At 48.0% G+C, this 23,912-nt stretch overlaps 1 protein-coding gene across 4 annotated transcripts in view; it reads left to right on the plus strand.

The window, feature by feature from the left end:
* Nucleotides 1–23,912, plus strand: part of Foxn3 (forkhead box N3) — a 336,005-nt gene that overhangs the window by 71,455 nt on the left and 240,638 nt on the right. For 3 of the 4 annotated variants that reach the window (XM_004649345.2, XM_045153943.1, XM_004649346.3), the window contains exon 2: nucleotides 20,248–20,804. In XM_004649345.2, coding sequence (XP_004649402.1) covers nucleotides 20,262–20,804 — 543 coding nt within the window. In that variant the 5' untranslated portion in view covers nucleotides 20,248–20,261. Of the gene's footprint in view, nucleotides 1–16,184; nucleotides 16,280–20,247; nucleotides 20,805–23,912 lie in introns of those variants that run through there. The other variant, XM_045153942.1, reaches the window with a different exon arrangement.

Here is a 23,912-nt window from a genome sequence, read left to right on the forward strand (position 1 = left end):
GACTTAATGAAAATCTTCACCAAAACACAGCCACAAGAAGCAGGTTCTGTGCCAGTCAGGTTTGGAAGCAATCCGATCACTCCAGAACCAAAGGAAGTTTAGAAGTGAACCGAAAGCCCTCCCCGCCTGAGGACAGAATGCACTTTTGTTTCCCTTTGTGCGTGGTTGTCAGTTACCCAACATGTGCATATGAATATTCTTTCTGAAGACCTGGGCTTCACTTTAAGGTCAGCCTTCAATTTCTAGAGAATATAATTTGCTGCTATTTTTAGAATACCATGATTGCTCATAATAACTAATGGAAAAAAAAAAAACCTCAACAGAGAAATAAATGTGTAACAGCTGTGTCTGCTTAAACTTGATTAAAGGCAGTAAAAAAAAAAAAAAAAGTAACAGAAGAATAATGTGACAATAGATGAAGGGAGACAAGTATCCCTCTCGTTGTGAAAAGTTTTATAGACAGAACTCGCTGTGCTTTGAAAGGCCGGCCATGTCTGTGTTTAAAGTTTACTTTACTGTTTGTCTTGAGTGCGATCCGTGTTGTAGTGAATAATTTATGGCCAGCATGAATGAGCTCATTAGTCACCTTTTCAGACTTTAAATGAGTTTTGTGGTTGTCAATCCTCGAGCCTTCTGTTCAGCCGCTGAGCAAAATGACAGCTTGGCAGTTGGCTGCCTTGTCATCAGGGCTGCCTGTTCCCCTTTCAGGTCTGGGCTGGCTGTCCTAGTTCATTGGAACCTTCTCTTTCTTTGCCCACCGTGCTGGCCCAGAAACTCTCACATTTCAGATATCTTATGTACCCTGAGTTTCAGAGAGCAGTTTGGGGGGGGGGAATTAAAAGAAATCTCTTGGTTCTGTCTGTCAGAGAGAATAATGAAGCCGATGAATTTTTTTTCCAAACCTCTAGCAACTAGTGTGTATCATTCCCTTTGTGCGCCACGTGGTGTTTCAGTTCTTCAAAAGCAGAGAGCCAGGGTTCGCGGAGCTGTGCAGCCGCTGAGCTGGGCTGTTAACCTGGCGGTCACATTTTAGGCAGGGCTGCTTATTGGAGTTGGGAGAAGGAGTTTGTGGAGCAGGTTTGCATTGTTTCAATTCTCTCTCTCTCTCTTTGTTGGTGTGTTTGTAGTGTATACGTGTATGTGTGTGCAGATATGCACAACCCATGTGCATGGAGAACAGAGGAAGTTATGGGGTATATTTTTTTAAATACTTTTTTGTTCATTTTTATTTATTTATTTGAGAGTGAGAGAGAAAGAAAGAGGCAGAGAGAGAGAGAGAGAGAGAGAGGGAGAGAGAGAGAGAATGGGCATGCCAGGGCCTCCAGCCACTGCAAACGAACTCCAGATGTGTGCGCCCTCTTGTGCATCTGGCTTACGTGGGTCCTGGGGAATTGAGCCTCGAACCGGGGTCCTCAGGCTTCACAGGCAAGCACTTAACTGCTAAGCCATCTCTCCAACCTGGGGTATCTTCTATTGCTTTTCCTGTCTCACTTTCCTGCATCTGTCACTGATCTTGGTGCTCCCCCTTTTTCAGGTAGGCTAGCGGACCAGGGAGCTCCAGTGAGCCTCCAGTCTCTCACCCCCTCAGTGCTGGGGTTCCAGGCATGCCTGGCTTTTTTTTTTTTTTGGATGTAGGGTCTCTAGATCAGGCTGACCTGGAATTCACTATGTAGTCTCAGGCTGGCCTTGAACTCACGGCAATCCTCCTCCCCCTGCCTCCCGAGTGCTGGGATTAAAGGTGTGTGCCACCATGCCCGGCTTATGCCTGGCTTTTTACATGGCGCTGAAGATTGAACTCAGGATCTCCACGCCTGCACAGCAAGTGCTCCTACCTGCTGAGCTGACTCCCTAGCTCGCTTCTCCCTTACTTTGTTCTTGTTTTGCTTCAATTTAGTTTTGTTTTTGTCTTGTTGAGACAAAGTCTCAACCTAGGCCAGGTTGACCTGAAACTTTCTCTGAGCTCCAGGCTAGCCTCAGACACACAGCAGTCTTCCTACCTTAGCCTTCTGAGTACAGGCCTGGATATATATGTGTGTGTGTGTGTGGGTGGATGGATAGATAGATAGATAGATAGATAGATAGATAGATAGATAATTTTTTTTTTTTTTGAGACAGTCTAATGGAGTCCAGGTTGGCTTCACTACCTGTCATTATTTCAATTCTGAGCATCAAGCTGAAGTGGATAAGGAAACATTGTCTCCAGAAGGCTTTTGGGTGGGATTTTTCAGGACCAAAGAACTGAGGGGTTAGCCAGAAGATCTTCCAGGACTTGAGTCAATATGGTGGCTTGGGATGACTGGCAATGGCCACAACTTCTTCCCTAGCATGGATTGTTAAGGGCAAGCAAGTAACTGATGCGGACTTCTTTGTGTGCCTTTGGGGATGCGCCTGGGAGGTTGGGGTGTGTGGAAGACCAACCTGGACATGCTGAGGGCAGTGGGGTATCACAGGGCTATCGCCCCCTTCAAACCTGACCTGGGTAGCCTCCTTGAGCCCTGACTTTCCCTTGCTACCTGGGATGTCCTCCCTCCTGACTGCAGGACAACGGTGATGTGAATACCTATGTCCTTGGCTAGCCTCTGTTGGCCCCGTACCTAGGTCTCTTTTCTGAGCTCTTGCTGACATTCGCTATGAGCAACAGGCACTAATGGATGCCATCACTGACGTGGGCAGCACCCCCTTCCGGGATCCATATTGTTAGACAGCTGGCCTAGCACTGTGTGAGGCAGGCAGGAAAGATGCTCAGCATTGCTCTTTGGAAAGAATGCCAACTTAAAAAGGATGCCTGGTTGCTTGGGGGCCAAATTTTTGAAACCAGACACAGTCATGTGGCTTTGAATACAGGGAAATGAGGTGCCATAGAATGCACCCACAGACAGAGTGAGCGATCCACATGGCTACTTCCTTTCCAGCCCCCGTCCTTCTGAGATTAGCGCTCACCTGCTGCCATGCCTCACAGCTTGTGGCACATTTTGCTTACACCTGAGATACAGTATTAAAGGCACAGGGCAGGCTGGGATTGTGGGCCAGTCATAAGAGTGCTTGCCCAGTATGTGCCAGGCCCTGAACGCAATACCCACCACCACAAAAATATACAAACGTGTCAGAAGGCACAAGGGCTCTTATTCTGAGAAGCTGTGAGACTTCCAAAACACAAAACGCTGGCGAACTTCACCGAGTAGTGGAGAAGAGGTGGCAGGTTTGGCTGTTGTAATAATTTGAGCAAGTCACTGATCTCGAGGAAGGACCTTTGCATAACAGAGAATCTACGTACCATTTCCCAAAGATTTCAACCCAGTTCAGAGTTTTTGCTTTCCTGTAGAAAGGCCATGGTGGAGTGAATTGCTTTGTTTTATATCCTTCTGGAAAAGTAAGATGACAGAAGTGGCTTCTTGGCCTAGGTTTTCAGGGGGCAGAACTCTGTCACTCACCTGAGAGGCTCAAATGAATGCCTCGGGATGGGGTGCTTGATGAGGTTACAGATGGAAGGTTGAGACACAATGGAGCCTACTTTTTTTTTTTTTTTTTTTTTTTTGGTTTTTCAAGGTAGGGTCTCACTCTAGCTCAGGCTGATCTCGAATTCACTATGTGGTCTCAGGGTGGCCTTGGACTCATGGGGATCCTCCTACTTCTGCCTCCCAAGTGCTGGGATTAAAGGCGTGTCTCACCACGCCCGGCTGGAGTTTACTCTTTTGTTGGTATGATGATCAATGTTCTTGATTACCACTGTGCCACACACAGAAGACAGAAGAGACGTACTAGACAGGGTCCAGGGTCTTTGCTTCCCAAGCCACTTACAGTCTGTTTGATATTGGGCATTGAAATGACTAATATTTTTATAACAAAGACAACCAAATAGTATAGGTTGAGACAGAAGCTGAATTTTCATTAAAGTTTTAATTTTAATTTTAATTTATTTTCTTAATTTTTTTATTAACAACTTCCATGATTATAAAACATACCCCATGGTGATATCCTCCCCCTCCCTCTACTTATCCCTTTGAAACTCCACTCTCCATCATAACCCTCCACATCTCAGCCTCTCTTTTACTTTTTTTTTTTTTTTTTTTTTTTTTGGTTTTTCGAGGTAAGGTTTCACTCTAGCCCAGGCTGACCTGGAATTCACTATGGAGTCTCAGGGTGGCCTCGAACTCACAGCGATCCTCCTACCTCTGCCTCCCAAGTGCTGGGATTAAAGGCGTGCACCACCACGCCCGGCTCTCTCTTTTACTTTTGATGTCTTGATCTTTTCCTCCTCTTATGATGATCTTAGGCAGGTAGTATCAGGCACTGTGAGGCCATGGGTATCCAGGCCATTTTGTGTCTGGAGGGAGCATGTTGTATGGAGTCCTGCCCTTCCTTTGGCTCTTACATTCTTTCTGCCACCTCTTCCGCATTAGACCCTGAGCCTTGGAAGGTGTGATACAGATATTGCAGTACTGAGCACTGTAGTCATTTCTTTCCATCACCATGATACCTTCTGAGTCATCCCAAGGTCACTGCCATCTGCAAAGAGAAGATTCTCAACCAAAAGTGAGAGAGCATTAATATAAGGGTGTGAACATTAACAGAAGTGCTTACTGGGCAGTTTGATAAGCATAGTATATACATTTGGCCAGACAACAGCAGATGTTACACCCCTAGGACTTATGACTATCCCTGTTTTAAGTTTTCATTTTTATTTATTTTAGTTTTACTTTTTGAGGGAGGGTCTTTCTGTAGCCCAGGCTGACCTGGAATTCACTATGTAGTCTCAGGGTGGCCTTGAACTCATAACAATCCTCCTACCTCTGCCTCTGGAGTGCTGGTATTCAAGGCATGCATCACTATATGTACCTGGCTGAATTTGCATTTTATTTTTTATTTTTATAGAATATTTTTTAAGTTTTATTTATTTATTAGAGACAGAGAGGGGGAGAGAGAGAGAATGGTTGTGCCAGGGCCTTTAGCCATTGCAAACAAACTCTAGACATATGTGCCACCATGTGCATCTGGCTTATGTGGGACCTGGAGAGTCGAACCTGGGTCCTTTGGCTTTGCAGCAAGTGTCTGAACCACTAAACCATCTCTCCAGCCCCCTCATTTTAATTTTTGTAAGTAATACCTTTTAATTCATTTAAAAGTCCCCTTTTCATTCCTGCTTTATGTATTGGTCATATTTTTCTTTCCTTGAGCCCCATTGTTTCTGTCTTTCATGCCCCTGATCCCCCCTCCCCCAGCAGAGTCTCTAACTTTGCTTTAGCTCGATTTCTTCCTGTATAACATGGCTGTAAACTCAGAGTCAATTATAGGTTCCCAGACTCATCACTTACAAGCTATGTGACCCTGCCTATGTGGCCAAACCTCTCTGAGTCTTGGGGTGGGGGGTGTCTTCATTTATAAATGATTAATGTGAGGCATAATTATTTTTTGCAAAGTCATTGTGTTAGACTTTGGTCACTTTGACAGATACCTGAGAGAAAACACTGAAAAGGATGAGAGCTTTGCTTTGTCCTATGGTTGCAAAGGTCCTAGACCATGACTGGCTGGCTTTATCGCTGTGGGCCTGTGGAAGAAGTGTGTGGCAGGGCAGAGCCACATGGTGGAAGTGGACACCATGTGACACGCCCCCAGTAACCTACTGCCTCCAACCCGGCCCCACCTCATAAAGTTTCCAGTAACTCCCAGGGGAACCCAGCCTTCAATACCTGATGACCCTGTGGGAGACGTTTCCTGTTCAAGCCATTCTGATCTTGGAGCAGTTTGGTTCTGGGTGTAACATAAGTACTTGTTAAATTCAGTCAATTCTCATTATGGGCAGATTCTATACTTGTGAATTTGCCCACTTGTCACAATGTTTTTGTAACCCCAAAATAGTTGGGGTGTATTCATAGTTATTCTCAGATGTCTGCAGAGCCAAGGAAAAATTTGAACCACACCAAGCGTGCATGTTCCCAGCTGAGGTTGAGTGAGGCGACACCACTCTGCCTTCTTTCAACTGTCACGCTGCGAACAGGTGGCCTACTTGTGGTCATTTTAGTATCAGATTCTTGTGCTTTTTGTTGGTAATTTTGTTTAAAATGATGCTCATGTGATGTTGAAGTACTGGGTAGTGTTTCTAAAGGCAAGATGGTTGTGATGTGTCTTACAGAGAAAATACGTATGTGGGATATACTCCATTCACATGTGAGTCATACAGTCCTTCACCTTGAATTCTGTGTGAATGAATCAACACCATCTATTCAATAGGGTGTCTTTAAATGGAAACAGAAGTAACATAAGATGATGTGTTGTTCGGTGTATAAAAATATCACAAGGAGAGGCTTGCAGGAACCTAACCCTGACACTTCCTATAGGAGCCGTGCTTCAGTTTTGCTAATTTTGTATTTCTGGTACTTTATACAACATCACAACCACAAATGAGAATTGACTTTTCTGAGGTGGGGTTAAAAAGCCTCAAGAGCAGCGGGCTCCTGCAGCTCCAGGAAGTGTCCTGAGAGGGCCGAAGAGCCGCTCCACTCATTTGGTGTGCCTCAGATGGGCACAGATTTTCCATAAGCTTTTGAACAACAAGGACAACAAAAAAAGCAAATAAACCCATCTCATCTCTTGAAGCAACCTGGAAGAAGAGTAAATGTCCTCTCTCCTATGAATTCTGTTCCTTCCTTCCTTCATTTTCTCCCCCCCCCCTTTCTCTCTCGCTTTGGTTTTTTGAGCTAGGGTCTCACTCTAGCCTAGGCTGACATGGAATTCACTATGTAATCTCAGGGTAGCCTCAAACTCACAGTGATCCCCCTACCCAAGTGCTGGTATTAAAGGTGTGCGCCACCAAGCCCAGCTCCCGCCTTCCCTCCCTCCTCCCCCCTCCCTCCCTTCCCTTCCGTTTCCTCTCTCTCTCTCTCTCTCTCTCTCTCTCTCTCTCTTTGAGACAGGGTCTCAGACTGACCTTGAACTTGCTTTGTAGGCAAAGATGACTGAACTTTTATCTTTTTTGTATGTGCCTGTGTACATACGTACTGTGCGTGTATATGTTTGTGCCCCTGTAGGTGCACATGTGTATGTGGAGGCCAGAGGTCAACTTCAGGTATCTCCCCTTTTCGCTCTCTGACTTACTTCTTGAGACAGGGCTCTTACTGAACCCACAGCTCATGGATTCTTCCAGTCTAGCTTGCCAGCCCTGCTTCCACCTCCTGGACTGAGAGAACAAGCAATGCACCACCACGCCCAGCATTTACATGGGTCTTGGGATTCTAACTCCGGTCCCCACACTTAAGCAGCAGTACTTTACTCTCCTAGCTGTCTCCTTAGCCAATGAATTCCTTTTTTATTTTTTTAAATATTTATTTATTTAAGACAGAGGGGCGGGGGGGGGAGAGAGAGAGAGAGAGAGAGAGAGAGAGAGACAGACAGACAGACAGACAGACAGACAGAGAATGGGCATGCCAGTGTATCTAACCACTGCAAATGAACTCCAGGTACATGTGTCATGTGCATCTGGCTTGCGTGGGTCCTGGGGAATTGAATCTGGGTCCTTTGGCTTTGCAGGCAAGTGCCTTAACCACTAAGCCATCTCTGTAGCCCCCTTAGCCCATGAATTCTTAATTCAAGAGTATTTTGAACTCTACTATCGTAAAACCTATAGAGTTTGTAGAGAAAGTCTGATACTGAGAAGGCAGAATCCACCCCTTCCTCATCCTGAAGACAGTCTTTATAGTACAAAAACACACCATTTGTAATATGTAGCAGTTCTGTTTGCTCCAAGCATTGGCTTTTCAAGATGGGGTTGTTTTGTTTCTCTTGTTAGAAAAGGATTCAAAATGCTTTAATTTTTTTTTTAAAGTCTTGCCAACATATTTCCTTCCTCAACTCTTACATTATGAACTGTTTGTAAATTCTATTACACAGAGTCCATGAGAATGTGAAACTGATTCAGAAGAGGGAAAGCTTTGCTTAAAACCACTAGAAAATGCAAAGGAACAAGGGCTTTAAGTGTAATAACACGTCTCTAGCCTCTTATTTTGGCAATATCCAGCTTTTCACGATTTTCGACAATGTCCCTGCAAACACTCCCAAACACGTTGTGGGCGCCTCCAGTCCAGATCTCTGGCACCTGACTTGCCCGGTGGGCAACTTGGAATCAAACAGGCCCAAGTCCTGCTGTCCCGGAGCTTAGCACTGCAAGGGCCAGGCAGCTTGCTGCCCCGTATGGTATCCTCTGGGGTTGAGCGCTGCAAGTTGCTAATTTAGAATCAGCGTCTAGGCTCAATGAATACTTTAACTCATTTCATCAGACTGCCTGCTCTCTGCCACGGTTGTTTGAAGTCACCTTCCATGGATGCCTGCACCCACAGCTATTCTTTTTAATATTTTTATTTATTTATTTATTTGAGAGAGACGGGGGGAGAGAGAGAGAGAGCAAGTGAGAATGGGCGTGCTAGGGCCTCCAGCCACTGCAAACAAACTCCAGATGCGTGTGCCCCCTTGTGCATCTGGCTAACGTGGGACCTGGAGAGTTGAACCAGGGTCCTTTGGCTTTGCAGGCAAATGCCTTAACTGCCAAGCCATCTCTCCAACCCACAGCTATTCTTTTTAAGCGTTGGCTGATCTGGCAGAATGACCACCATCACAGTTGCTTTAATGTTTGAGCATCTTACCATGGGAGTATGACCGTTTCTGTTTATCTTTTGATGAATTTGTCCCTTTTATTCTGGTAAGAGTTGTACATTAAAAACATTGATCTGGGCGTGTTGGTCATACCAATAATTACAGCATTTTGGAGGCCGAGACAGAAGGATCGTGAGTTTGAAGCCAGTCTGGACTATGTAGACAGACCCTACCTCAAAAGTAGTATATTTACACATACGTATATAAATCCACCCCCCTTTTTTGAGATAGAGGTTCATATATCCCAGGTTAGGCCTTGAACTTGCTATGTTGTCAAGAATGACTTTGAGCTCCTGGTCCTCCCCACCAACCATGTCCTGAGATTATAGGTGTGCACCTCCATTCCAGATTCCCCCTTTTCATATGTGTGTGTGTGGAGAGAGAGAGAGAGACAAATTCTAGATTATTTTGCAGATATGTCAGCATGCAAACTGCAACTTTTTTTTTTTTTGATTTATTTACTTAACCAAAACCATGCACTAAGTACCAGGGTTCCATTATCTGTTTCTTACAAATGTTAATTTGTTTAATCTTCATCATAGCTTTATTAGCTGCTCCCATAGTTGGTATGTTGAAAAGCCCCCTCTCCCGCAGACCATTATGTGCTGTTGAGAGATAGGAGAGCTTTTAAGAGGTGGGGCCTAGCAGGAGGTCCTTAGGTCACCTGGGGCAAATCCTCAGGGGATTGTGGGACCAGGCGCCTTTCCGGTTCTTCTTCGGCTTTCTGGCCATGAGTTGGTGACTTTGCTTCACCGTTTACCACTGCCTTGAAGTGTAGTCTCGCCAAAGCCACAGTGCTGCTGCGTCATGGGTCAGAATCCACAAAACTGAGTGAACCTCTTCTCTTTGTACATTCATCATGTAGGCATCCCATAACAGCGATCAAAACCTGACCATTGTAAGTGACTATTTATCCCCCATTCCCTCTTTTAGAAAACTTTTTTTCGTTCCCTTGTGTTTTTTTTTTTTTATTTTTTTTTTTTGCGGTGGGGTCATGCTCTAGCTCAGGCTGACCTGGAATTTGTCTCAGGCTGGCCTGGAACTCTCAAAGTGATTCTTCCACCTCAACCTGGGATTAAAGGTATGTGCCACCACACTCAGCTCATTCCTTTATTATTATTTTAGTTTGGTTTTCCAAGGTAAGGTCTCATTCTAGCTCAGGCTGACCTGGAATTCACTACGTAGTCTCAGGGTGGCGCCGAACTCACAGCGATCCTCCTACCTCTGCCTCCCAAGGGCTGGGCTTAAAGGTGTGCGCCACCATGCCTGGCTCATTCCCTAATTTTAAGATAAGGAAACTAGGTAGAGAGAAAGAAGTTGTGCACTTTGCCCAGAGTTAACCAGCTAGTAGGTCCTAGGTATGTCTAATAGTTGGCCACACCACCTCTGGTGTGTTTATTTGTGTCTGCAATTTTTTTTTCAGGTAGGGTCTCACTCTAGCTCAGTCTGACCTGGAATTCACCACATAGTCTCAGAGAGGCCTCGAACTCACGGTGCTCCTCCTCCCTCTGCCTCCCGAGTGCTGGGAACAAAGGCGTGCGCCACCACGCCCAGCTGTGTGTGTTGCTTTTTCCTGGAACGTTCCATGTCCTTTCCACTCAGCACTGGGTCTAGACTTCCTAGGTGTTTAAATACTTGTTCACTGAATGAATCAGCTTGACTGGATTCCAGACCATCAGTCCACACTTTCCCTTGTCGGAGAGGTGCTGAAAGGGTCTGGTCTTCCATTTTTGCCTCGAGCCAGTGACTTAACAAGCTCAGGCTTGCTGGGGCACCTGAGCTAATGAGCTCCACCTGCTTGACTCTGCTTTCCCTTACCCTTCCTTCCCTCAAGTCTCTCCTCCTGGCCTACTCCCTGTCGGCTGAATTCTGAGCCTTTCCCAGGCTCCACCCTTGTAAACACACAAACGCAGACAATGAAAACATCAGAGGGTGAAAAGAAGTCCCGTCCATCTCACCAAGTGCTTCCAGGCCTTTCAACTGAGGGCTTCTCCCCCCCAAAAGAAAAGCAAGGAGCTTTTAAGGCGTTACCAACAAGCATGCTCAGACACTGTGGCCCACCCGTAAGTGAGTAGTTATCTTTGCCTACAACCTCTCATAGTCAATTTCCTGATCACCCCTTTTTCCAGTCTCAATGATTCTTCTGGGGCTTAGAGGATCTCAAGGCGTGGCTCCCAGCTCTGCAGCTGCCTCGGCAGCACTTGAAAGCTTCAGAGATGCAGAGTCACAGGTTCAAGCCTAGACCTCGGAACCAGAAATGCTGGGTGTGGGGCCCAGCTGTGTTTAATAAGCCCGCTAGGTGATTCTCATGCACCATCAACTATGAGAAGCTCTGCTGTGACAGGAAGGCCCCGGTCTTACAGCATTATACATGTAATGGTGTTCATCGTAGAAAATGTGGAACACATAGACAACTATGAAAAAAGTGGTACAAAAGCCCTGTGATTCTTAGAAATCACTTCCTTAACATTTTCCCCCCCAAGTTTTAATTTTTTTTTTTATAATATTTTTACTTATTTGTCCGGGGGGGTTGGTTAGAATGAGTACGGGCACACCGGAGCCTCTTGCTATTGTAAATGAACTCCAGATGCATGCATCATTTTGTGTATTTGGCTTTACATGGGTACTAGGGAATTGAACCTGGCCCATCAGTCTTTGTAAGCAAGTGCCTTTAACCATTGAGTCACCTCTCCACCCCTCTCCTCAAGGTTTTTTTTTTTTTTTTGGTTTTTCAAGGTAGGGTCTCACTCTGGCTCAGGCTGACCTGGAATTCACTATGTAGTCTCAGGGTGGCCTTGAACTCATGGCGATCCTCCTACCTCTGCCTCCCGAGTGCTGGGATTAAAGGCGTGCGCCACCACGCCCGGCTCTCCTCAAGGTTTTAAGCCGCACTTTAAAAAATTATTTATTGGGCTGGAGAGATGGCTTAGCGGTTAAGTGCTTGCCTGTGAAGCCTAAGGACCCCGGTTGGAGGCTCGGTTCCCCAGGTCCCACGTTAGCCAGATGCACAAGGGGGCGCACGCGTCTGGAGTTCGTTTGCAGAGGCTGGAAGCCCTGGCGTGCCCATTCTCTCTCTCTCTCCCTCTATCTGTCTTTCTCTCTGTGTCTGTTGCTCTCAAATAAATAAATAAATAAAATTATTTATTTACCTGAGAAAGACAAAGGCACATAGAGAATGGGCGCACCAGAGCCCCTAGCCACTGCAAACGAATTTCTTCTGACCTAACACAATGCCAGAGACTTGGTAGGTACTGGGTAAATATTTGCTCAGTGAATGAGGGCATTTCTAATACAGCGAAGTCATGCTTGATAAGTCTGTACCTTTCATATCTTTCTTCCCTCTGGAGCAGAGGTTGCATGAAGAGTCATCCCCTGTGGTTTTTTTTTTTTTTTTTCCCTTGTGGAAATGCCCGGGCCCCATCATAAGAGTTGGATTTGTAAAGAATAATTATTTCCGAGGTGGTTCTAATGGTTCTGTAGCTGAGAAGCTGAGATCTAGAATGCTCCTCCATCTCCAGGCCCTATTTATTAGCGACTTCCCTTCCAAATCCCCCTGCCCTCTCCAGGCCTGTTGTATCAGATAGCCTACCCCATCCTTGCCTCTGTTGGGGGAGTCACATGACTCAGACTAGGCCAATCAGATTATTTCCCTGAGCATCTGAAGTGGGTAGGGGAGGGCTTGAGGCAGTCTGCAGGTGGTGCCTACAAAAAAATCAGAAGGGGCTGGAGAGATGGCATAGCGGTTAAGAGCTTGCCTGTGAAGCCTAAGGACCCCGGTTCGAAGTTCGGTTCCCCAGGTCCCACGTTAGCCAGATGCACAAGGGGGCACACGCGTCTGGAGTTCGTTTGCAGAGGCTGGAAGCTCTGGTGCGCCCATTCTGTCTCTCTCCCTCTATCTGTCTTTCTCTCTGTGTCTGTCGCTCTCAAATAAATAAATAAATAATTAAAAAAAAAATCAGAAGGCTTTAAGACATAGCAGTGGCAGCCATGTGTAGCCATCAGGAAAGAGAAGCCAAGGGCTGGAGAGATGGCTTAGCGGCTGAGTTAAAGTCTAAGGACCCCGGTTCAAGGCTCTATTCCCCAATACCCACGTAAGCCAGATGCTCAAGGTGGTGCATGCAATCTGGAGTTTGTTTGCAGTGGCTGGAGGCCCTGGTGCGCCCATTCTCTTTTTCTATCTGCCTCTTTCTCTGTCTCTCTCAAATAAATAAATAAAAAGAAAAAGAAATATTAAAGGAAAGAAAAGAGAAGCTAACATGCAGGGAAGAGAGGGGAACAGATGTATGAGGGGAAACAGGAAAAGCATATTGTGCTGGAGAGATGGGGAGGGGAGCTATTGCTTCATGACCACCCCTCCCCAGGGCCACTTAGCCAGTCCCGGGCTTCCTCTTGTGTTGACATGTTACTGAAAGGATCCTGGACCAGAAACCCATCTTTCCAGGCTGCCTCAGAGGCTTCCTCATTTTTCAAGGTTTTTTCAGATCTTCCTACTTGTAGCAGTTCACACCCTTTGACCACTCAGTGTTCCTTGTCTCTATTAAAAGCAAACAAACAAGGGGAGGGGTGGCTGGAGAGATGGCTCAGCAGTTAAAGCGCTTGCCTGCAAAACCTAAGGATCTGAGTTTGACGCCTCAGTACCCACGTAAAACCAGATGCACAGAGTGGTGCATGCATCTGGAGTTCGTTTGCAGCAGCTCAGAGGCCCTGGCCGGCCCATTCTCTCAGACTCTCTCTGCTTGCAAATAAATAAAATAAAAACACAAGAACAAACCTCTGTAGAGAACTGAGGTGCCAGACCAAGGCTGACTAAGCTAGTATTCAGGTGCCTTTCTTGCCCCCCCCCCCGCCCCCAGGAAGGGTCTCCCTCTAATCCAGGCTGACCTGGAATTTACTATGCAGTTTTAGAATGGCCTTGTATTCACAGTGTTAGGATTAAAAGTGTGCAACCACGCCTGGCAGAGAGAGAATGGGCATGCCAGGGCCTCTCGTTCCTGCAAACAAACTCCTGGTGACTCTGCAGGCTAGGCTCAGATGTGGCTGCAGAATGGGCCTACCAAGTCTCCAGTCAGGAATTAAGTATTTTCCAAAGTGAGTTCCAGGGTGCACATAGGATTCTGCTGTCATGTGTTTGTGCAACAGTGGCTTGACTTGTTCAGCCTATGTGAGACTTCTTGAGGCTCAGAATACAATAGTCCTTTTGGAAAGCTCCGGAGAGAAACTGAGGAGTCTGTTCCTAAATGAATTTGGTCCTTGGGTACCTGTCCCAGAGCTAAGGGTCTATGGCAGCCCCTTCTCTACCTGGCAGCAAAGCTCTGGCTGGCTCTGTTTCTATTTCAGTCTGACAGGAAGACCTTGCACATCAGGTAGGGCTGACCCACGACTTTCTCTTCAAGGTGACACAACTTGCTTCTCTTGGCACATTTATAATGGGAGAAGGGAAATTAAGAAAAATGTCTGTGAATGCAAGAAACCAAAAACCCTCTGGGGGGGGGGGCGGGAGGCAAGCTCATTAAAGGCAGTTTATCTCACCATATTCCGCCTTCCACTGATGGCTTCTTAGGTAGGGCCTTCAGCTTGCTATGCGGGTAAGTTTTTGTTCACTTGGGATGACTAGGTCACACACTAGGAGGCTAAGAGCTAGCACTGACTTTTACGAGTGACATATTCCATGCATAATTAGCTTGAGCTCACATCCCTGCTTCTGAACTCTGGAAGAAGGACTGGGGGAAAATAATGTTATCTCTTCTTCATGCAAAGGAGGGTTCTGGCTATGGTGTGAGGGTTGGCAGGGCTAGGGGCCGGTGATGGCTGGGTAGGAGGAGACTACTACTTAACTTCTGTAAGGTCAGTTCGGCCCGGTGGTTCCTCTGGCAGAGACGAAGCACTCTAAGGTGACCAGCTGATGGGGTGGTGGACCGGTGACTTACCTTGTCTGGCCCTGGCTTTGGTTACCAGTACCCACCCTTAGGATCTCAGGGCGTGACACTTCATTTGTTTCTGTCACCTAGTGACTTTGGGTGAGTCACATCATGTGCTCAGTAATGAAAGGGGCGGGGCGGGATGACCTCTGGCTACCCCTTCGGCTACTCTGAGCTTCCTCCCCTTTCTGAGTGGTCTCCCTTGTGCTGGGACTTAGCCAGTTCCAGAGGCACAGTGGTTTTTCTGGGAGACTCAGCAGCCCTTACCTAATCCTGAGCTTTTTTCAAGGGGGGGGGGAGGGCTGAGGGAGGGTGACTCTCAGATTGATTTGAGTTTCCTTATTTTTTGAAGCAGAAAAACTTTTCAGCCGCCCCGTGGTATTTCCCGCCACCCTTCCCCTTCCCTGTGGCTACCCTGAAAGTACATTTTGGAGGGGGGGGGGTGTCGTCCAATTCTCAGCTCTCTAGAGATGTCCACGGGTCAGGTGGGGGGTGGGAAGAGAGCCTTGGGCTTCCCGGCGCGGAACCCGCCCTTGTTGCTACCTGGGAGTGGTGTACAATTTTCTATTTTTATTTATGTCACCGCCAGGGTGTCCTGTTGGACTCCCTGCTTTCATCCTCTCCAAAGGCAGCTGGGTTGGCATGGCTGTAGCAGTGAGTGTCCATTCTTTCTGGTGGTGCTTGAGACGTGGCCGCACCACCATTCCTGGGTGACTTGCAAATTGTCCGCCCAGTTCATGGAACTCAAAATGTGAGGGACACGCGTTTTCACTCCAGTCCTAGCCTGCCGGGTCCTTGAGCGCAACCCACAGGGAAGACCCCCCCCCCCCACCGCTGTGGCCTTTTGGGGCGCACCTCTTTGCTGGGTAATGGCCACCCATCCTCCAGCCCTCCGCTGACACCTCCTAGCACCTGGCTTGCGGGCAGGGTGGGATGGGCGCCGGCGGGAGGGCGGGCTCGGCCAGCACGCCGGAGGAGTTGGGGAGAAGTGGAACCTGTCCCCGGCCTCAGCAGCCTCGCTCACTCGTTCGCATCGTAATTCTTTTCCTTTTTACTTTCGAGCCATGTAAGGCGCGCGGTGGCGTGAGACGCGTTGCCAGCTGCGCAGCCCCGGCCCTCCCGGGTGGCCCGAGAGCCCGGGGGAGGGGACGGGCCACGCGCCACCTGCCCGTGCGTCCCGGGAGCCGGGGCGTGGACCGGGGGGCCGAGTCCCGGGCGGGTCGGCGCCCGGAGCCCCAGGCCGCCGGCGGCCCGGCCCACGTTTTCCCTCTCTCCGGCTCCCTCCGCCCTCTCCGCCCCGTCCCTCCCTCCCCGCGCTTCCCCTCCTCCTGCCTGGTCATGTGTCGCCTTTTTTTTTTTTTTTTTTTTTTTTGTTTGCAGTGGAAACAATTTCTCGCCGCTCGGCGCGCCCCGGCCCGACGCGCCGCGGCGGAGGCGAGCGGGGAGGCGGGACGGGGCGGGGAGAGCGGCGGGGCCGGCGGGAGGACGCGCGGCGAGCCGGGGCGCACGGACACCGCGGGGTCCCATGCCGCGCCGCGACCCCCGCGCCGCTGCCGCCCGCGCCCGTCCCCCGGCCGCCCTCCACCCCCGGCTCGCCGCGACCCTCGCGCCCGCGCGTCCTCGGCAGGGCCACCGAGCGATGCCCGCTGGGCGCCCGCTTCGAAAGTTTCTCGGTTCCGCTGAAGGGCAGCGGCGTCCCCGCGCCCCGCTCCGGCCAGGTGAGTTGGCGCCCTGCTCGGTGCAGACGGCCCTCCCCGGGGCGCGCGTGGCTTGGGGAGCGGGCGGCGACCTCTGGTCGTGGACGAGGGCCGGGCGGGGACCACCCCCCCACCAGCCTTCCCCCTGGCCCCGGAGCCGGGAAGTTCTACCCGGGCTGGAGAGTTTCCTGCCCCGACGTGCCGGCTGCTTTCCCGGTGCCTCGGTTTCCAAGCAGACGCCCTAGGGGAGCGGAGTTGGTATTGTCTGCGGAGCCCGGGATCCCCCCCGCGCCGTTCCGGCTCGAGGACGGGGGTGCCGATCCAGCCGAGACCCCAACGTGAGAGCCGGCCTGCTAACAAAGACCCCCCCCCCTCCTCTTCCCCACGCTCCAAACTGTGCAAGCTTGGCACGACCGTGAGCGTCTCCCGAGACCCCCCCACCCCCTCTCCCGAGGCTCGGCCCCTGCGCTGCACCCCGTTTCTCTGAAACCTCCTTGGGCGCCGCAGGAGTTGGCGGAGGCGGCTTTGGAGGGAGGGGGGACGGCAGGTTTTTTATTGATTTGTTTTTAAGGCCAGCCGCGTTGCGGCCAATAAAAGGTTTATGACATCTGACCGGCAGTGAAGGTATGCGAGCTCCCAATTGCCCTGTCTACGCGGAGAAGAGCAGTTTTCCCCCGTCGCCTGGCAACGCTGCTGATTGACGCGGGCCACAGCCAATCGCCGCCTCCGCTGGTCCCCTTGAAATGTTTTTGACAAGTACAGTAGACGGGGCGCGGAGCGCGCGCGTGCGTGCGTGGGCGCGCAAGGAAGGGGGAGGTCCCCGCTTCCTCCCTCCCCTTCCTCCCCCCAGGCTCCCCGGCTGCTCTGCTCCGGTGGTGGAAGATTTCTCAACTTTTTAAAGTTCACATCGAACATCTGTTCAGAGTTGGGTCAGAACGTCTTTTGTCAGTTATTTGGAGACTTTCTGGGGCTAGGGAAGAAAGTGTGCTTGCTTGGTTCCATTTTTTTTTTCCCCCCTCAGTTAACAAAAGACAAAACAGCAAATCATTTCTTTTTTAAAAAAGTAAGAGGGTGTGTGTGTGTGCGCGCGCGCGCGTAGGGAGTGTAATCAGACACAGACCTACAAGTTGTAAGGAGGTCACTGGTGAATAACAATTTGTGTATCTGGTAATGCAACCTTGTTGGCAGCAGATTAAAAACGTTTGCTTAACTGCAGGCTTGGAAAAAAAATAAAAGAAAAAAGATTCAAGGAATTATGTAGCTAGGGTATAATGATGGAAAAATCGGCCGTGGTTTCTGGGAACTGTTTGTTTATTTTTATTTTTGTTAAAAGATCAAACTAAAATCAGTAGCCCTCCATACTGTTCCTATGCAATGAGGGCTGCTTACAGGGATTCAGTTACACAGACAAGGGGTTCCCACTCCCCAGACCATCTTTCTACCAGAACCACATTTTTCTAACAGAGCCACACTGCTGGTAGTGTTTGTTTAAAACAAAAGAAAACATGGAGAATAGCATGTTCGTTCCTTTGGGAAGCTACTGACAAATAAGCAAATTAAAAAGGAGAGCAGCAGGTTGTCATAGCAACAGTGCAATTAAATTACTTTACTGTCAGCCATGATATAATTTTCCTGTTTGGAAGCTCAGGAGACATAAAACTTTGATTTAGGGCTAAAGTTGACTTCCCTAGCTGGGTAGTTGGTCTTTTGTGTGGAAATGCGGATAATCAGAACAGTCTCAGATAAGACTCTTTGAAACTTTGTTACAAGCTAGCTTTGACTGCTTCATAAGGAAGTTGAAAGTATTGGACTTGCCTATCCCCAAACTTAAAGATACAAGCGCCCCCTCCCCACCCTCCCATAATGTGTGATGTGCTGTACACAGTTGCCTCCTTGTTTGACAAATGTTTCCATGGATGAAGGGGAGGCTTCAGTCAGGACTGGCCTGCCTGCATCGGGCTGTGGCGACCTTTGATGGTTTTTCTCTCTCAGTGAAACCCTCCTCAGCAACTGGGGAAAGCTGCCTCTTCCCACCTTCTAGCCAACAGGGGTCTACGGGAGGGTACTGGGGAAGTTGCTGTGGCACCCTGGTCTGGTTGCTTGGTGCCTCACATCATGCTTCCTAGAATCCCATTCTAGAACTTGCTGTGCTGAAGGGGTGGTTATTGTCCATGCTTTGTTGATGGCATTCAGAATGATCTTGTGTTTGCCCTTGGCATGCGTTCATTTCTTTAGGTGGGTTGCTTAATCTTCCTATTGAAGGGGGAGGAAATAACAGACACTTTTCTTAAACACATTATTTCACTTTTACCAATGGCAAGTGAAAGACTGTCTTCATTATACTTACTGTTCTCTCTGCTGTGTGTCCAGTGCTACAGGACTGGACGTGCTATGTATCCATAGGGGCTATTCTATTTATGGACGTTCTGCCTCCTGATTTTCATTTCTAATCAGATACTATTTTACTTTCTGTTCTAGGTCATTGATAAAAACAAGGATTCTGGTGGTTGGGGGGATAGAATCCCAGCACAGTTTTTGTTGAATTTGCCTTCCTGTCTTGAAGCAAGCTTTCATTTGCTCTCTCTGTTTTTTTTTTTCTTCTCTTCACTAATTCTAATTTTAGTAAATGATTTATCTTTCATTCCTATTTTTTGTCTACTGCCTGAAGGCACTTGCTTTTTCCTTCTGTGTGTAATGTCTTTTAATAAAATTAAATGTACTTCTTCAAGTTCCAAACCACAGAATTCCTTCTCGCCCTCTTTTAGACTTGCCAAATGTAATTAAAGTTGCCCAGACTAACCTGGAACTTACTGTGTCGTCACCGGCTGCCCTCGAACTCACACTAGCCCTCGTACTTTTTCTCCTCCGTTTTGAGACCACCGTGCCCAGTTCCAAGTTGCAGATTTTGGCCAAAATTTTGTGGGTTGAAAATCAACTCAACCAACCAAATCTTTTGTTCCTATAGCCAGTTTTAACTCAGAGACTTAAAAAAATTATTTATTTGAGAGTGAGAAGGAGTGCACCAGGGCCCTCTAGCCACTGCAAATGAACTCCAGATGTGTGTGCCACCATGTGCATCTGCCTTATGTGGGTATTGGAGAATTGAATCTGGGTCTTTAGACCTCATAGACAAGTGCCCCAACTGCTAAGCCATCTCTTCAGCCCTGATTCTGAGAAGTAGGATGGTCTTCATATGAGGTCAACTCCTCTTCTCCCCTTTCTGTCTCTTCTTTTCTGAGACAAGGTCTTGTTATGTAGCCCAGGCTGACCTTGAATTGAGTGTCCCCCAAGCTTGAGAGGCCAGAAAGCACCCACATCTGCTTGACATTTTCTCTTTCTTTTTTTTTTTTTATTTTAGAAAGATAAACAATGAGACTAGTAGTACAAAACCACAGGAGTTGTGCATTGCATTATTTCATAGTGCATAGTATTTACTGTGGCATTTAAAAGAACTTTATATAAAATGAGTGTATTCATGTGTAACAGGATCAGAGGCACTGTGAAGTAATCAATTCTGTCCTGATCACAGTGAAATCAGTCGTAGATCCAGGGAGAAGCCATTGTGAATTTTTTCTTCTCTTCTTTTCTTCTTTTTTTTTTTTTCCTTGAGGTAGGGTCTACTCTAGCCCAGGCTGACCTGGAACTACCTGTAATTCCAGGCTGGTCCTATACTCAGTGATTCTCCTACCTCTGTCTCCCAAGTGCTGGGATTCAAGGCGTTTACTACTCCTACATTAAAGGTGCTTTGCATGTCACTGGTCTTGTCATTCAGGGTCCATCACGCCACCATGATACTTTAGTGGACTGATTATTCATCATGGTATAACTGTGTGGTGGGCTTGTATGGGTCCCTGGGGGAATCATGAAATGGCATCCGCAAGTAGCTGGGATCCCTAGAGGGGGAGAGAGGAGAACTAAGAGCACCTAAGCTGTCTTTTTTACATTTTGAATTTCTCCAGTTCATCGTTTCTCTGTACTGTCCTTTGTAGGAGCCTTCACGTAAATGGGTCCAGTCATGCCTGCCAGTAAGAAGCCAGAAAGCTCAGGAATCAGTGTGTCCAGTGGACTGAGTCAGTGTTACCGGGGCAGCGGTTTCTCCAAGGCCCTCCAGGAAGACGATGACCTCGACTTTCCTTTGCCTGACATCAGATTAGAAGAGGGGACCATGGAAGATGAAGAGCTGACCAACCTGAACTGGCTGCATGAGAGCAAGAACTTGCTGAAGAGCTTTGGGGAGTCGGTCCTCAGGAGTGTCAGCCCCGTCCAGGACCTGGATGATGACACCCCACCATCCCCTGCCCACTCGGACATGCCCTATGATGCCAGGCAGAACCCCAACTGCAAGCCCCCCTATTCCTTTAGCTGCCTCATATTTATGGCCATCGAGGACTCTCCAACCAAGCGTCTGCCAGTGAAGGATATCTACAACTGGATCTTGGAACATTTCCCGTATTTTGCAAATGCACCCACTGGGTGGAAGAACTCAGTGAGACATAATTTGTCCTTGAATAAGTGTTTTAAGAAAGTGGACAAAGAGAGGAGTCAGGTAAGCTGTTTGTGTCTGGAACTGAAGTTTGGGTGTCCTTCATTAAAATTTTTTCTGCACTAAAACACAAATTGATATTTTTTTTCCCACAATGAAGTCGTAATTGCAAATGGACTTGGCTCTATATGAACACGTTGGATAGTTGTCAGAAGCCTCCTTTTCCTTAAGCATCTTGCTTATCTACTCTTTTAGGGGTTGGGGCTCTTTTGAGGGGTCCTAAAAGAGTTATGCAGATCCAGTTGTTTCTCAGTGTTTTCCCTCCATGTGCATAGACATTTTGGCTCTAGAGTTCAAACAAAGATCCGTAACGCAAGGTTAGCCCTTAACTATGGGGTGTCGGTGCATGAGGATTGGAGGAAAACGACTCTTCCTTTGGAGAAAGGCAACTTCTCTAGGCTTCTAGAGTAAATGGATAGTAATAGTCTGTGGGAAGATGTCTGACTGTATTCCAAGACCAATCAGAGATGTGAGTTGCCTGGCAACTTTCATGCAATGTATATGGAAGTCCTTGGCAACTTAGAAACTCCCCTAGTTTGAAAAATTAGGTCAGGCTCTTAGGTCCTCATTGTAGACTGGCTTTGAAAATGTTGAGTGTTGACTTTACAATTTAGCTTATGCTTCATGGTTAGCTAAAAGAAGAAAATGGGATGGGATGGAGGTGGGGTTGTTAATTTTTGGTTTAGATTTTTTTCTTTGGTTTTTCAAGGTGGGATCTCAATCTAGCCCAGGCTGACCTGGAATTTACAGTGATCCTCCTACCTCTGCCTCCCAAGTGTTGGGATTAAAGGCGTGGACCACCACACCTGGTTTCAGATGTGTCTTGAGTAGAACTTTTTTTGGGGGGCCGGTGTGTGTGCATATATTCATGTGTGATTACTGGCCTGTGTGTGCCATGGCTTTAGAGTAGAGGTCAGAAGACAGCTTTGAAGTGTCAGTCCTTACCTTCTACCTCCTTTGAGGAAGCATCTCTTGTTCTTATTGTTTACTGCTGTGTTCACTAGGCTAGCTGGTCTGTATGCTTCTGGAAAAATTCTCCTATGTCCCTGTTTGCCACAGCTCTGGCTTTTACACAGAGCCTGGGGATATGAACTCAGGTACTCATACTAGTGTGGCAAACCCTGTATCCAGTGTGCCATCTTCCCCGACTTTGATAACAGAGTAATTTTGTATGGGTCCTTCTCTCTTAGCCTCCTGGGCGTTGGGATTATGGGCACGGTATATGCCCCACTTGACTAGAGTCTTGAGCCGAGATCATTCTACTGTTTTCTCTGTTATTATTTTTTAAAGTTTTTATTTATTAGAGAGAGAATGGGCACACCAGGGCCTCCAGCCACTGCAAATGAACTCCAGATGCATGCGTCACCATGTGCATCTGGCTTATGTGGGACCTGAAGAATCAAACCTGGGTCTTAAGGCTTTGAAGGCATGTGCCTTAACACTAAGCCATCTCTCCAGCTCTTAAACAATTTTTTTTAAAGTTTTCATTCTGCTTGTTTTTAACATGGAAGAATATGAATAACAGCATCAGTGTTTTGCTTTAAGTGGACACATTTGTCTGTGAACACTGGGGATGGGGATATGGGAGCAGTGATGCCTGGGAAGGGGAAAAATGTCACCATTAGGGAACTTGAGCGACAGTGATCGCTGATGATGGTGGTGCCAGGATAGAGCGTCTTGTGAGGATTTACGAGTCTCTCGGGCCTCTTGAGCCTAAGTTCCTACTTTGTGTGTGTGTGTGTGGGGGGGGGGGGGGGTCCATCTCACTTTAGCACAAGCTGACCTGGAACTCACTGGGTAGCCCCACGCTGGCCTTGAACACACAGTGGTCCTCCTTACCTCTGCCTCCTGAGTGCTGGGATTAAAAGTGGGCGGCACTGCGTGCACAGCTGTGACAGATGAAGTGTGCCTCTTTAAAGGAGGGGCTGTGGAGATAGAAACTCTGATCCGGTGAAGTCTTCTGTTATCCTCAGGTACCCGTTTCCTTCCATCTCTTAGGTTGGGCATTTGAAGACCAATCCCTGGATATGATGATAGTTGAATGCCTTAAGATTATTCTAAAACCTTAAAAACCTGTTTTCCTTCAAAGAACGAGGCTGTGGCATTTGAACTTCTGTATGGGTTGTTCCTTGAGGCAAGAAAGGGAGCCTGACTGCCGGGCGTGGTGGCGCACGCCTTTAATCCCAGCACTCGGGAGGCAGAGGTAGGAGGATCGCCGTGAGTTGCGAGGCCACCCTGAGACTACATAGTTAATTCCAGGTCAGCCTGGGCTAGAGTGAGACCCTACCTCGAAAAACCAAAACAAAAAAAAAAAAAAAAAAAAAGAAAGGGAGCCTGAGGAAGCAACTTCAGACTTAGAATGTAGAGAAGAAAGTGCCTGTCAGGACCCCAGAATCACGTGTCACTGAGAAAGCAGTGAAGGGGCTTTTAGCATGGTGTAAACCATCCTGTGAGCTACAGCATGCCTGTGTCTCCATGTTTGACATAACGCCAGCGCACATAAAAGTAATTTAGCAAATGTACATTCTGAAATGTTAAATAGGACCAGCTCCATAGTATGCCGCGAGACTCCAGAGGATTATCCATCATCTGCTCTCTCTGTGTGTGTGTGTGAGAGAGAGAGAGAGAGAGAGAGATCGCGCGCGCGCTCACCTGGAGGGTCTCCCTCGCCCCTTCTTGCTCCCCCTCCCCCGCTGGATTCTGGGAGTCACATTATCCAAGGGTGTTGGCTGGCATTCTGTACACACACAGATTATCTGTTGAAAGGGAGTGGCTGGAGGAATTTGAGATTGTTAATCTTATGAAATGTTGGGTCCTGGCTTCCTTGCTGAAGTACTGACCTGTATTGACATGTTCCTGATAAAATGCCAGTCAGTTTGGGGCCTGGAAGTTTGTTGCCAGCATTTTGGTGCTCTGAGAACAAACCTGGGGGTTGATTTCTTCCTCTTTCCTTTGGTGAGCCTGCGACGACCCCCCAGTTCCCCACAGCTGGTTGTTCTGGGAGGCACAAGAGCCAGGTACACTCAGATGCTTCCAGTGCTCAGGCCCTGGCCTGCTCACTTGGGGTTTTCTCTTGGGTTCGCTGAGTAAAAGGGAAAACATTCTTGCTGA

This window comes from Jaculus jaculus, chromosome 7 (assembly GCF_020740685.1).
Source record: "Jaculus jaculus isolate mJacJac1 chromosome 7, mJacJac1.mat.Y.cur, whole genome shotgun sequence".
NCBI lineage: Eukaryota > Metazoa > Chordata > Mammalia > Rodentia > Dipodidae > Jaculus > Jaculus jaculus.